Consider the following 15,811-nt stretch of genomic DNA (forward strand, 5'->3'; position numbering starts at 1 on the left):
GAGAGCAGTGCGCAGGAATGCATATGAATGCCCCTGAAGTGTTGTCAACACAGAGCAGCACATATTCCTTTCTTTTTCCTTTTACACACTAATAAGATAAGATAAGATAATCCTTTATTAGTCCCGCAGCAGAGAGTAAAGTGCACACAAGAGACTTAGTAGAAGAAGACAAGCTAAAAATAAAAATGAAAAATGAAAAATAAAATAAAACAAGTATTATAAATAAGCAATAAAAAAAAAACAGTAGAAAAAACAACAATAACTGAAATATTATATTTACAGACAGAGAAAAAAACAACTATTTTTAACTTTTTTAACTATTATTGCACAGTGTAATGTGTAATGTATTGCACAGGTTTTTATTGTCATGTTATTATTGTCATGTGTCATGTGGTCTGCTGGGAGCAGAGCTGGTTGTGCAGCCTGGCAGCAGCAGGAAGGAACACACCGGGGGTGAAGCAGCAGCAACATTATATGATTTTAAAATGTCTTCAATAATAATGTTTTATTTATTAATAGTACAGCACTGTCTGCAGTGGTCTCATAACTTAAACAACAAAGGCAGTGCCCATGAAAAGAGTTAGGACTCCTCTTTTTCTTATATTTATTTATTTGGAATAATTGTATCTGCTCCAAAAAATTACTTTTTTATGCCAGTTCCAACTGCTTGTATTTTGCTTCCCTTTTGCCCTCCAGTATGTTACATAAAATCTTTAGCACAGTCCTTCGTGCTGCACATTCAGTGTAAAAACAACATTCCAGTGAGTGACTACTGGAAGGCCCAATTTGTCACATTGATTTTACAAGGTCTAGTGTAATTCTATGGTTTAGCAATGACGTGTATGGGTCCACTAATCTGGTATGGACTAGTGATCTGGTTTGAATAGTCACACGTGGGTTGAATGTGTGTTCAATCCCCCACTTCACATAATGTGTGTGTGTGTGTGTGTGTGTGTGTGACAGAGGTATATTTGCCAAGACCAACCAAAATCAGACTTTGGATTTCGTGTGTAGGCTTCACATTTGGGTGCCGAAAAATGAAAACAACCCAAAAAAAACCTATGCAATCCATATTTTACAAGATACCTCATGTTACGCAAGACCTGTAAATCTTGTTATCTGTCTTGGGACCGATTGATCAACGTTCCAGTAATCAATAGGGCCTTTTTCATTGTCCTGTCCTTGGGAGGACCTCTCTACATATCCCCCGAAGATTAACATCCCTGATCAATGGTACACACACACACTAACCAATCTACCCTCCGCTCTCTCATGTCCTGCTTAGTGTGAAAATAAACCACAACTGGTCCGTTTTGATTTTAACAGCTGTTGGCTGAGGAGGGGCCCCGGCTAAATCTGAGCCCTGACCTCGGCCACCATTCAATTTGTCCACTTACTGCTCACCCACTCGTGTCTTTGTAAAAGCAGTCCCCACGCTGGGTGCATTAATGCTCAAACAGCTGCACTGTGACCTTCTGGCTGCAGTTTGTCGCCACTGTGTTGGTATAGAGAATAATAAGCTCTTAGTATTAGTGCTGTACGTGTAATACAGTGATCAAAGAACCCTAAAACTAGTGATGCCTTGGGAAAAGTTTAATAAGACCAAAATTATACCTCTGCATCATTAACGTAAATGACCCACGCCACCCACTTACAACTAATATACAGATTGTAACCTTGCTTACACAAAAAAAAACATATGCGGGAAAAATATTTCCAATCAGTCTTCTGGTCCTAGATAATAACATTTGGCAGTGCAGCAGGTGACAGGAGCCTCCACATCAAAGCAGGAAGACAGATATAGTTGCCTTAACAACCTGGATCCGGCCTCTTTGCCCTCCAGCCAGAGTGTATGTATAACTACACTGTGTCATTGCTATAATTATTGTCGATTATTGTGTTCAGTTGCGTCGCAGACAATCACCTCAGGACTTTTGTCTGTATCTGCCCACTTTACATCAACATGAAAATGATGTCATTTGATTGGATTTAACACATGAAGTGCACCACTACCATATCCATTGGCTTCTGGGGCGTCTGGTATTTATGATTGATCACAATTTCAACCAGTGACCACGGGAAAACAGAGGTTTTTGCAAAATAGCTCGTCAGTTGCACCTTCACCAATTAAACAGGACATATAATATAAGTCCCGTTATCCAATTGGTCTGCAATATCAGCGTGCCATCTTAAAGCAAGAATGATAACACATCCCTTGAAGTGAAACACTGATCAGTAATCTTGGTGGATAAGAGTGTGTAGATAGGCAGAGGGAATGAGAAACCCCATTTTTCATGTGACTTGGAGAGTCTAAATTGTTCATGCTGTTGACTTTATGTTTCTAAATCTTTTTTTTCTCCCCTCCGTTATTCTTTGAATATGAGCGCTGGAAAAAGTCACAGCATTCATGCATCAAAAAGAATCTGGCATTTACTCTGTGCTTTGAAAATGGGTTTAGTTCTTATCTCAACGGTGTGAACGATAATTTGCACCTTGCCTGGCGTTCATTCTTCTGAGTTGGGTCACATGCGGCTTCTGTGTGTGTTGATGTGTGTGTAAAATAGAAATGCAGAGATAGAGAGAGAGAGAGAGAGAGAGAGAGAGAGAGAGAGAGAGAGATGCGGTCGTTAGACAGGACGAGCATACTTAAATGTGTGTGTGTGTGTGTGTGTGTGCGCCTGTGCATGCTTGTGTCTTCTGACAGCCCGAGAGTAAACAGTAGCGATATTAATCCCCCCCCCCTTTTGCTCCCCTGCCCTTGTGTTTTCGTCATTTTTAATAACACGGTTTCTATTCAACAATTAATCCAATTAACGAGGATCCAGATAATTAATGAACATGCGTTTAGCCCCTTTTGAAGAGAGGCTGTTAGCTCACTCACAATGAGCTCAGAGAGCGCCCTGGGTTTTCTACTGAAAGTACGCTGATGGAGACAATGGGGCCCTCGGTAGGGGCCCTTGTAGCCGGTTGCAACCTGCCTCGAGGGCCACAGCGCCGCAGGAAAGCGAGTGGGAGCCGGTGACTGTCGAGGCAAGGCTGCCTGCGATAACGGTTGTAGCTCTGGAGGAGGCGAACAGAGGCCCACAGGCTCTGATAACACGCATACATACAAACAAGAACAACATCTTTCCCTTTTTCTTTTTGGCTTACTAGTTTGGGGACTGTGGGGGGGGGAGACGCTGGCAGAATCTGGGTCATTTACATTTTGAGGAAGGTGTGAGCACAGCGCAACAGAAATAAATGTCCTTCTAGCAACCACAGCATATACAGAGCATATACGGAGAAATACATAATGTACCTATAATTCATTTTAAGTCGTATCATAAGCATGACGTGACAAATGCCCCCGTCGTGCTTGTGTTCATGCGCTGGTGCACTCATACTTATTTGTGTGCATTTATTATTGTCAGTGACTGAACATTATTTATTTGTCTTGAAATTCCCCCGAAGCAAGAATTGTATAAAATGAAGGATGAAGAGTAAGGATGTGTTGTGTGAAAGCGATGGTGGGACACGCTGGGATGACGTGAAATCAACCACTTTCCCCTCAGAGGTAGATCTCATCTGGAAAAAATCAGTACATTTTAAGGCCTCTGTACCTCTTTGCGAGAACTCATTCTACAGTATGTCAATATAATGATCACACATTAGAGTTGTGGCAATTGAACTGTATCTATGTTTAATGTGACAACTATGGGATGATACAATTCAACAATCAATCAAAGTTCCCAGTGCAGCAGCTCAGGAAACAGGTATCATGTATGAGATCATTCAGTTGTCTGACAACACAAAACAGAAAAATATGAAAACAAGAACTTTATGGTGACTGGTTCTGATTAAACACATCAGTGATCAGGGAGAGCAGGAAGTGATGGAAAGAACAAAATAAGAAGAAATCTAGTCGTTTTCCTATTGTAACTACCTGAAAATGAATCAACTTAGTTTGCATTGTGTGGATGTATGTACGTCTTGAAGTCTTGTTGTTGGTAGAACTGGTTCTACAGGATCCAAAACTCCCACATTACAGCTGTGAGTGAGGGGCCGGTGTGGGGGTTAGGCAGGCCGCTATCCATCATCACACCGACCTCCCGATTGGCTTACAGGGTTAAAGATATAACCTGAGCTATGTCAGTATTTTCCCACATTGTTATTTTAAATATGTGGTTGTAGAATTATTTGGAGATGGGAAGGGGTTATTTAGTTGACTGGGAAAGATGTGTGCTCGTCACACAGGCAGTACGTGAGAAGTAAAAGTGAGAAGACAGGCTTGTTTTTTTCTTTCCCTCACAAATAACACCACACATGAGGAGTGTACACTACTCACATACTACAGGTAGAAGTGTCACCTGAAGGAGTGCTACATTCTTGAGCGGCAAGAGGAAAAATCCATCACAATTCAATCTGAAGCTGCAATGTTTCTGTGTTTCCCATAACCCATTCTGCTCTCACTGCCACAGCTATTCACCGTTCTCTATTCTGTTAAAGGTCACCTTGGGTGTTGTGGTCTAGATGCTCCAGTGGTTTGGCAATCTGGTGATGGAAATGCCTGTTGGCCTGCCTGTTGGTGCCCAGACAGGTGTGGGGAGGGAGAGGGATGGGGGACGGGGGGTGACAGCTGGAGCCACTTGCGGTGGAAGGCTCTGGTGGGAAAACATCACCTCCAAAGTCCCTCCTCCGAAGCTGCTAATCATCAATCAACAGGCGGAAATGACACACAAATCACACTTTAGCATTTTACATTAAGGGGCACTTAAACGGAGCTGAGGGCAAACAAGGTTCTCCCGCTCCTCCCTCTTTATTCCGTCGCTCGTGGGGAACACACGGGTGTCAATACAGCTTAAAGAAGTCCAGCCGATGCTACATCTGTCCCCGCCAATTGTTAACGGTGCACATCCATTGCCGCCTCTACTGGAGACGCCTGCGTTTGTTTACCTGCTCGTCCGCCTGTTTGTGTTCGCCTGCCAGCCGGTAGCGGGGAAATAAATGAGTGTTTTTGAGCGATAAGACCTGTAAGAGAGGAAGAAGAGGAAGAGGAAGGAGAGTGACGGAGAGAGGGGGAGAATCCTCATTGATCACATCCGTTCAGAGAAGGATTGATCCTGTGGTGTGGTCTACTCTGGGATCTAAACATACAAAACACACACAAACGCACACACAAGCACAGATAAGAGAAATGCTCAGAAACCTTTACAGGAAATAGGGCTTTGAGATTTTAGCAGACTATAATAACACTTAAGAGGGACTTTAAAGAGGACTTCACAAGTGAAAAAAAAAGAATATGAGCTCTTCTTTTCAAAGGTTTACATTATTCCTCCGCTCTTGAATTAAGCCTGCAAATCAGACACCTGGCATATGGAGAGGCAAATAGATAAATCTCCATTGTGCTGTCCTTTCTAGCACATGCTCAGTAGCTCCCTGGACAAGCGTGGACTCCGCCTGACAGACTAGAAAAGACAAATCATTCCCAGGGGGGCATTTATTTCCCTTTACCGCAGCACAATCCCTCTCATTGCCGGTCCTAACAATCTGCCTTTTGAGGCTATAACACTGGAATAAGAGAGACAGCTCAGCAGAAGCTGGGACAGGAGAAAAAACAGGGAAGGAAGTGATAAAGGGGAAGACGGATGAAGACTTTCTGAATGCTTAATAAATCCTCCCCTGTATGCGGGTTACATTACAACATGCAACACGCAGTCCAACTTTGATCACATTAAGTGTGACCCACATGGATGAATTATTTGATTTTCGACACGGGGGATACGTCGTACAATCAGCTTGTTTGTTCAGATAAGGGAGCGTGATGATATCGTTAGGTGCCAGTTGTCACTTGTGAGAGAAAAACAGATTACCACCACCTCTTCTTTTGGTCTCTTATTCCTCTCTCTGCAGCTGACTGCTCCTAAATCTCAGGTCTGTCCAGAGCTAGACAGCTCTCTCTACCAGGTGACACAACATCCCGCTTCCCTCCATCCATCCATCTCCACGCGGTCTCTCCTTCCCTTCATTTCTTTCTGCACTGGATTCATCTTGGATTTGCCGGTCTGTCTCAGGCCGAAACGTATCTCCCTGACTTCCTCTTTATTCAACATGTTTACTCTCTCGAACACACGCACTCTCACACTGCAAACATTTTCACGCTGCCTTTCCTCTTCCATAATTGTCTTTTACTTCTTGCCTCTGTCTTAGCCTTTTTCTGTACTTTCCTCAATCTCTTTTTCCCCCTCCGTCAACAGAACGCTATCGGCGTGTTTGGGTAGCTTTTGTTGTGCAGGCAGCTCACTGCAATACAAAAGCCTTTGTTGGCCTGCCACCACTGTGATGTGGTGAGACGGAGATGCACAAGGACAAACTCCGTGGTGCCAGCTTTCAGAAAGTCACTGTTCATTCGCAGATAGCGGCTCAACCTGATGGCTGGAGTAGCTGGTGGGACGCGAGCCAGACACACGTGTAAACACTTGTCTGCGTAGTCGACTGCGTTGATCTGTGACGCCGTATGAATGGTGCATAAATCGTCCCTGTGTCTGTGCAATGCGTGTTTCCATCAGTGAAATGGCTCGCATGTGTTCCTCAGTGGGAGTTATTGCTGGCTGCGGGGCAGTGGCAGCTGTTGTGAGGGGCTGAGCTAGCTAGGCTAATAATAACCCCGGAGCTGAGTGAGTGCCCCCGGGCCCCACGTCGTCTAGGGTCGACCCTCGGAGTCCAGTTGCAGTGGAGAGTGAGGATTAGGCCAGGTTGAGGATTAGAGGACGCTATTTCATCCTTGTAAGGACGAGGGCAGGTGTGCAGGAACGCTATAACCTCAGTGGTTGCTGTCGGGGTCGTAAGACCCGGAGTGAACAACTTTGGAAGCACATTGACCTTGTGGTACATGATGTGTTTTTCCCAAATCCAGTTAGCAGTGAGTGTGGTTTTACAAACAAATTGGAATAGCATAACACATAGGAAAGACGATCAACCAGTTCTTTACTTTGAAAACTGACCTGAGGCATGTTTAGCAAAGCCGGGATTTATTCAAAGGAGACATATTATGTTCATTTACAGGTTTATATTGCTTCAAGCTTTTTTTCTCATACTGTCTGTCTTAATCTCCATGTATTTAACCTATGTCTGAATCGCTGCTTTTTCGCTTGTTTCACTAATCGGTAACAAAAGTTGCATTGATAGGCAACAGCTTTGGTCCGTGTTTACTTCCTATTAGCTGATGTCATTCACATACCATGTAACTTTAAGAATGTTCACATTTAAAAGTGTGAATTGGTTTATATATTTTATAGTTGTGACATTACAACCCTTAGGAGATCCTGACAGCTAGGTAAAGGCAAGAGTTCTGAATACACGCTGTATGTATTATTCCTGTGATTGAGCATTTCAATACATTCAGAGTTAATATATGTAGCATTTAGACTTGCTTTATAATAACACAAACACATGAAATCACACTTTTCTACAATATGGGACCTTTGGTCTTGTCAGCACTTATCTGGGCTGAGGAGAAATGAACAAAAGGCAAATGAAAAAATATGTTGTAAAATGGCTGATTAACATTATAGATCAATACCAGCATCTGCTCATCCCATCAGGCAGATCTTTCACAATAGACAAGGAATAAAAAAACAAAACAACAATTTGGAAATCCTCTCAACTGAAAATAATAATGTGGCTTTATCTGTGACAGATACTATCTGCCGTTGGGAAGTAGAGCATGATGTTATAACCTGTGCTCTATGGCTGGAGGAAATACTACTGAATGGGAAGCAATTTATTTCCTTGTGCATGTTGAGGCACCCGCAGTCACAAAATGATCAATTGCTCATTATGACTAAGGGGAAAGGGTGAGAATATGATGATCAGGACAATTTCTGCTCTATGCTACATTTGTTTTTGAGGTCTTTTTTTCTTGTCGGAGGACAGAGCTAGATAAGGGAGATATTGAAGCAATGTCATGCTTGGTCTTTCCCGCCTGTACGTCTGGACTAGTCATGCGTTGATGCCTCTGATTGGCCAAATAACCTCATTGGCTGCCTCCATTCCTGTTCATGTCACAGTTCACTCTATTACTTGCATGAGTAATTACAGCGTGGAGTTGTTGTTTGGTATTGTTTGCCGTTATTGTGTGTGTGTGTGTGTGTGTGTCTCTGCGCTTAGGCCATGTGCATGTGTGTGTGTGTGCAGCTCTTGATTGGAGACCATATTCTTCCGATGTTCCTTTCCAGACTGTCACCTTTCTTAATGAGCTTCAGTGGGTTTCAGAGGAGGTCGAAACGGACACCATTTAGCATTTAATGCCCATTAGCGCCTGTGATGTGACCTAATTGAGCCAAAGCAATCAGACTGCCTGGCCCTTTAAGTGCGAAGAAGTGAAGTGAATTCCGGGCAATTTCTGTATATTATGGCTTGTATGACATTGGCTTGAAGCAAAAAGACCACGATGAACAGATGGAGAGCTGTGAGTACAATTCCTGACGAGTTCTGAGAAACAATATTTTAAGCACTCACAAAAGAGCTTAACATAAAATGTTCACCATGTTGCACCCTGTCCCCCTTCTTTTTTTTTTTTCCAGTTGTCCTCTCTATCTCTAGACTCCCCCTCCTTTGCCGGCCAGCTGCTGGCCTGTGGCTCAGTAAAATTGGACAGGTGAAGCGGGACAGCGGGGCGTCACTGATACAGTTCGACAGAACCGCAGGCTATTCAGAGTTCGATCAGCTTGTCGAGCGAGAACAGAGGTGAAATCGTAGCTCCCTTTCAGAGTAGTTAATGCGCCTGCAATGTAGCTATATTTGTTTTATTATTCAGGCGCAGTTATTAAGGTGAATTATGGGTCTTTGTGTAGAAAGGGGAACGCGCTGCATGGCTTTTCGTCTTTCACTGCACCGATCCGGCAGCAGGCAGAGAGCAGCACGGCTGAGTTCAGCAGCGTGGAACAGCTATTCAGTAACATTCTTTTCAAGATGTGCTGAGGTTGAAATATGAGCATTATGAACCTGTCTTCTGGTTGAGAATAGATTCCTCCGCATGCCTGTAAAGTTGCTTTTGCTGGAGACATGACTTATAATAAGAGACGGTGCAAGTGTCCTTGAGTCAGAAATCAATTACGCTATGTTCCCCCCGCCGGGTCGCAGGGCTGTATATGCATATGCGCACGTGTGTGTGTCCTTGTGTGTGTGTGTGTGTGTGTGTGTGTGTGTGTGTGAATGATAGTAATATGGTTGCCAAAGCTTCCATTGTGTCAAGGAAGAAAGTTTCCACTGTGACTTTAATGCAGTAGAGTCGATAGTAAGGGAGAGCGCCTTCATCTGCACGGTGAGGAAACACAAAGTTGGTTAAAGATGCCTACTGAGGGGCTGGCTGGTTGGGATAAACAATACAAAAACACACGTGTTGTGTACAAAATACACATAAAAAAGCCTTGTGCACACAAAGAGTTAGCACTAAGAATCGCTGGGGGGGTGTTTGAGCTTAAAGGATGGTTACCAAACGAGTGTATGTGTGTGGAAGTGTGTGTTATCTGGAGGAATGCTGTCAGTCGTCATTCCTGTGCGTCTTTCCCTGCATGTTTAGACATGCTCTGTCTCCAGCTAGGTTTGTGACAGAATGGGTACAGTTGTACAACACAATAGAAGCAGTTGTAGAGCAGGACAAAAGACGGTGCAGATATACAACAGGGCTGTATGGACTGAGACAGAAAAGACAGGCCTGCATCACTGGAATCTGGGGGATTGTACCTCCCAAGCAGCATGAGCACCTTTTCATTTAAAAGCTGCATATTGTAGAGATAACAGCTTTCAGATGCTCACTGTTTCAGCACAGTAAAAAGGACTTAATATTGTAAAATATCACATATTAAGTGAAACTAATGTGTCTTTTGATTTGCGCTTACACCCTGTGGGCTCGGAAGGTGGCTGTAAAATGCTAAAAATGTTGCAGGAGCAGTTTGAGGGGTTTCTGTGGACCTGACACTTTTTCCGCCTTGAAATCGTGTCACCATTCAGTGGAGTCTACTGTAGCTGACATAAATGTAAGCTGGCAACAGCTGCTGTTCTCGGAGAAGGAGCAAAAAGAAGCAACTTTCTCCAGTCAACATTTAAGCAGCACGCAGGAATGAGCATTTGATTTGAGAGGACTTTTAAGTACATTTTTAAATCTACGGAATTTTCATACGTTGTGAAAGTGTTTTTTATCTGAAGCATTTAGCTGTTTAAAATAAAAGTCACCGTGCATCAAGGATTCCTCATCAGCTTTCTAAGTAAATCACTAAAGAAATAAAAAAAGAACAATCCCTGTTTTTCTATGAGGCAAATTTTGGTCTGGCAAGGTTGCATTTGTTTTAATAAGTGATAGTGATAAACACACAGATCCAAAGTATGCATTGTGATGAATTTATTAGGGGTTTAAAAGGCTATGTTAAAAAGCACATGGGGCAGAGGGGCAGGAGGGTTTGAGCTCGGCAAAACAGGGAGCAGAACAGATCAGAGGAAGGAGCGCTGTGTCTTGTAGATCATTTTGGAAACAAAAAGAGAATGAACAGAGTGACGTTTAGATTAGGTAGGGCTAGGATAAAGATAAGAGTATGGGGCAGACACAGAAGGACTGATACAAGGATAAAGTCAAGAGTCTGTGTAACGTCAGGGGGACGACCCCCTCCTCAGCTGATCATGCAGGACTGGTAGGTGGGCACCATGTATTTGATGTTTATGAAGGAATCCTCTCCTCCGTAGCGCTCGAACATCTCCAGAGTCTCCTGGATCAGGTCTCCGATGTTCTCCCTCTTCTGCTGGCTGTAATCGATGCCATCTCCTGTGTTGACTGAGGAGGAGGAAACAGAGTCAGACAGACAGAATGAGAAAAATATATTTCAGCTCAGTCAGGGTCATCGCAGACTGTGAACTTGATGTCGAGGCTCACAAAGCACCACCTGTGGCCACGCTGCAATGCTCTGCTGCAGACAGAGTCGGCGAATGCCATCCTTCACTCTGACTTCAAATCCACCAGACTGACTGACGTTAATTTCCTTTAACGTCGATGTCAGTTGGGACTGAACGGCAGCAGTGTTTTTAACTGTTCAGCTGAAAGATTAATGAGGCACGCCTGCGGATAGGAGCGCAACGTGGAGGATGTATGAATTAGTGACGGCTCTGCTGTTGCACAACGCTGCGTTGATGCACAAGAGGCACGAGCGGTGACCTGGAGTCACGCTCCACAAGTGGGAATGTGTGTGTGTGACTGAGTGACTGAAGTTTGGATTTGTTTTAGAATCAAAATCTGAAACGGAAAAACAAATTGACATTTTGTTCATTTCAGTTTTCAGGTGTTTGTATGCGTGTTAAATGAAAAATACAGTCAGAGAGCGTAATACCCTTGTGGCCAATCACAATACAGCATGAAAAGCTGCAGAACCTCCCCTCCCCGAGGACACGTACACACACACACACACACACACACACACACACACACACACACTAACACACATGTGCATAGACATTGCAGTAAAACACACAAAATTGTACTATAGAGCTCTAGAGCGCTGGGGGAACTTGTTATCGAAAAAACATTCCTGAGGTGTCCAGCCTTCACTCCTTCCTTCTTCCTCTCTTTCAACAGCAGGCACACTTAAAAACACACACACACACACACACACACACACACACACACACACACACACACACACACACACACACACACACACACACACACACACACACACACACACACACACACACGGCTCATGACTTTATCAGCACAAAGCAAACTGCCAATCTCATGGCATAGCACTGGGGGCTCAAAACACTTTTCAGAGGGAGGTAAATATAGAGAGGAGGCGCACACAAATACAAACCACAAAGTGTGTTTGCAAAAAATGTCCTATTCAACTAAAATAATCTGTATTCTGTGGATTTATTTCTTGAGGTTAGAAACTGAATGCAGAAGAAGAGAAGAGAAGAGAAGAGAAGAGAAGAGAAGAGAAGAGAAGAGTGTATCATGAAGTGTACCTGTGATGTGAAAAATGAACAGTAGCACTTTAAGGAGGACCCCTCAGTCCATTCTTTCACTCTTAATTAGACCTGAAGAGAGAAGGCGACACGAAACCTCTCTCTGACTTCTTCCTAACACTCCATCCTTTATTCTTTTTCGGTCTTTTCTAATCTCTAATCAGACTCAACCTTCCCCCTCTCCTCCCTCTCTCTCTCTTTCTCTGTCTCCTGTCCTTTCCACCCATCCATGGCCTCCTCATTAAAACACAAAGAGAGCCGATCCCATAAAGTGGGCTGTTAAGCAGTAACACGTCTATGATCTCAGTCTGCTGCACTCGCTTTCTGCTCGGGATCCTTTCTCCTGTTTTAGATGAAGGCAACGGGGCGAGGTTCTCCAGCCGCGTTTTGACCGTTCGTTAGCCTAGACGCAGAGCGACTTTAACAGCTTTGGCTTTATTCAGCAGCTATTTTCTGTTTTTTCCTTTGAGAGAAACATGAACAAAAACACAGCAAAGGATCAGGAATGCAGCTTTTAAAGAAAAGCTTGTTCCGTGTCTAAACTCAGGCTGCGTTTTATTCTTGAGCTCCCCACAACAGAGGTGTCTGCACCCTACTAGTTAGCCAAATCTTAAATAGCATCTAAAATGCAGCCATGTGAGCAATAAAAGAAAAAAAGGGCAAAGCAATCAGGGGGGAATGAGTTTGCGGTATTTGTGTAGTTTGGGTGGAAGCTTGTGTGTGTGTGTGTGTGTGTGTGTGTGTGTGTGTGTGTGTGTGTGTGTGTGTGTGTGTGTGTGTGTGTGTGTGTGTGTGTGTGTGTGTGTGTGTGTGTGTGTGTGTGTGCGTGCATGTTGGTGTAGGTTAAAAAGCCAGGCCCGTGGAGAGCCACCCTCTGTTAGAGTGAAAATGAGCAGCCAAAACCGGCCCAGAGGGAGAGCTTGGCCTTCTGACTGGAGAGCACGGGGAGCCGGAGAAGAGGTGCAGCTTGGGAACCAGCAAAGACCCATTTACTGGGGCCTGCAGGGGGGGGAGCAAGGAGGTCCTGCGAAGGGGGAATTGTTGCTGTTGCAACACCGAGAGTTTCAGCCCTTCCAAGTGCATTTCTAATGCTGAGCCGTTGGGAGGCCAGTAGCATCGAAAGGGAAGAGGCCAGAGGAATTTGCAACGTTTCTCAATATTCAAAGAGGAGAAAAGGGAGAAGTGTGTTTAAGCGGGGATGGAGGGGAAGGAAGGGGGGGGTGAGGGTGTTGAAAGCTGCTTCTGCAAATGTCCTTCAACAAAAAAACTTTTCCTCTTCTTCTTCTTCATCTCTCCCCTCCCCTGTATTATTTTTTTTACCTCTGCTTACGGCAATATTTGCAACCCTGGGCAGACAGGGAGAAGAAAAAAATATATATTTAAAAACAATCATAATAAAAACTCCCGCTCTGCAAACAGAAGGAAAAGGGGCCATAGCAGGAGTTAGCTGTCTGTTCTTCTGAGGAAGAGGAAGGGTCGATACAGACGCAGACGGGGGAGCATTCTCGGTGCAACGACATTTGCTACAACCAGGCTGAAGGAAGACGAGGACGGAGGTCTGTCTGTCTGTCTGTCTGTCTGTCTGTCTGTCTGTCTGTCTGTCTGTCTGTCTGTCTGTCTGTCTGTCTGTCTGTCTGTCTGTCTGTCTGTCTGTCTGTCTGTCTGTCTGTCCTTGCATTAAGACAACAGGGCTTTGCCTCTCCCCGGCTCTGCTGTGATTTCTGCCGAACCCCACCAGACCAACACTAAACTACGCAGCACAACAACAGCTGCAGCCTCCCTCCTCCTCCTCCTTCTCCTCCACCCTGCTCTTTCTCTATCCCTCATTCCCCACGGTCCTAAACAACCTGTCTTCCCACGTCAAGCTGAAGACAAGCAGTCACAGATGCAGGCAACACTTGAGCATTTCCTCCAAACTAATTTCAAATATATAGAGTAGAGGGGATATGTATTGTTGTGAACTGTAGCTTGAGCTGTACTCCAACCCCCACCTTCAGATTTTGTGACCAAGGTTAGCGTGCATCATGTGTATGTTATATGGTTATAATCTCCTCTTGTGCCAGGGACCGTGTGACACACACACTGCCGCAGCTTTGGGAAGTTTAGCTCGGAATTCCCTGATTCAATATAAAATCAACCCACCTTCCATTGTTTCTAATCAACTTACCGCTGCTTGTGGAAGTTCCTTAGGAAAAGCAGCTTAGAGAGGAGGCTCCCCAACACAATAGCTCTTTGATCATAGCAGGCAGATGCAGAGAAAAATCAATGAACGTGAGAGACCAAGTGGTTTGGCCTTGTTTGAAAAAGGAAATGGAGGACTGAAGGTTACGAGTGCGACGGAACAGCTCGAGTGCCAGGAAGAGTTTACACAGCTCAGGGTGTAATGTGAGTGCTGTGAGTTGTTATTCTTTTGTTATCACATACCAAGCACGCTGACAATCCTCCTACACAGTTTTTTTCATCTTATTATTTCCTTGGTAATTAATGGGAAATATGAAAAAAAGTCTCATTTAAAAATTGCTGTTTTGATTGAAATTGATTTTTTTTTTTACTTTTAATCTTAATCATTAAAGTCTAGGTAGATGCTTTTTTTTTGATGACAGCTAAGGGTATAGAAGTGCAGATTTAATTCATACTACCGTCTTTGTTTATGGGTTAAATGCAGAAGGGACATTTCATGTATATATGTATGTATGTTCATGATCAATAAAGCTGATATTCATATTAATATTCAGAAAGGTCTATATTTGAAGATTATACTCTTTAATATTAAGCTTGAAAATGATAATACTCCAAAACTACAAGAAGACACACCGACATAAATATTGAGGGTCATGTTATACTTTCTTTTTCTTTCTAATTTTGACTTTCGAGTGTCTGGAAGTTTGTGCATTGTGTAAACAAAGTTTCTCATGAATGAAAGCAAACTTAAAGTGAAACGGCCATCTGCTCTCCTCCCTCCTCATTTTCTACAACCAGTGAAGTAAGAAAGCATGGTGGAATAAGCACCCCAACATTAGCTAGCTAACTAGACAGATGCTATATGAGCACAATTTTGCATCTCAATGCTTCATCTACATCCTATCGTCACAGTGTAGGAAAAGCACATTGCTATCTCCGGCTGAACAGTCGTTAACACTGATTCAGCAGCTTTTGGAATGCGCTGATGGCTTAATGTCAAGTCCACAGAAAGAAGAGACCAGGTTTGTGCTGTGCTGTGATTGTTACGCTACTCTGTGGTTACAGAGGGGGGTCTGATTAGAGGGCATTAACATTCTTCTATTTCATGACGTAGATTAGGCCTAAATGGTCGACTCTATCTCAGCAGAGCCAATGCAAGATTAGGACTGATTTAAAACAGTAGATATGTGAGGAGCCGTTTTTCAACCCATGAAATGCAGTTTTTTATAAATTTGGTGACAAATGTCAAAATGAATACAAGCATTGATGTGTTTCATCACATTACAGTCATACTATTTAGTAAACTCCTTAGATGACTTAAACATGTTTGAGTGTGCATTATCCTCTTTAAACTGGGAGGCAAAATCTGATCCCAAGCAGTCCTTGAAAAATGTATATTTAGGTTGATCTATAGTAAATACAATCGAGATATATGGAAGCTATGTGTGAACCAGGCCATAAGAATAAAGACAGGGAGAGGAGATAAACAGTGGTGGGTGTGTGGCAGAGGGTGTGTAGGTGTGAGGAGGTGGAGGGGAGTGGATGCGACCACGAGGGGAGGTCTGTGCTTAACAGCAGGGCTCTAATTAAAAGGGCCTCACAGTTGGGCGCCAGGCAGGCCTCTCATAAAGAGACTCACACT

General features: G+C 43.7%; 1 protein-coding gene across 2 annotated transcripts in view; it reads right to left on the reverse strand.

Annotated features, from left to right (window-relative positions):
• Positions 1 to 10,364: 10,364 nt before the first annotated feature.
• pacrg (PARK2 co-regulated) overlaps positions 10,365 to 15,811 on the reverse strand; it is a 182,650-nt gene continuing 177,203 nt past the window's right edge. Inside the window, exon 5 of one of the 2 annotated variants that reach the window (XM_054614448.1) lies at positions 10,365 to 10,804. In XM_054614448.1, coding sequence (XP_054470423.1) covers positions 10,644 to 10,804 — 161 coding nt within the window. In that variant the 3' untranslated portion in view covers positions 10,365 to 10,643. The remainder of the gene's footprint in view (positions 10,805 to 15,811) is intronic. The other variant, XM_054614449.1, reaches the window with a different exon arrangement.

This window comes from Anoplopoma fimbria, chromosome 15, assembly GCF_027596085.1.
Source record: "Anoplopoma fimbria isolate UVic2021 breed Golden Eagle Sablefish chromosome 15, Afim_UVic_2022, whole genome shotgun sequence".
Lineage (NCBI taxonomy): Eukaryota > Metazoa > Chordata > Actinopteri > Perciformes > Anoplopomatidae > Anoplopoma > Anoplopoma fimbria.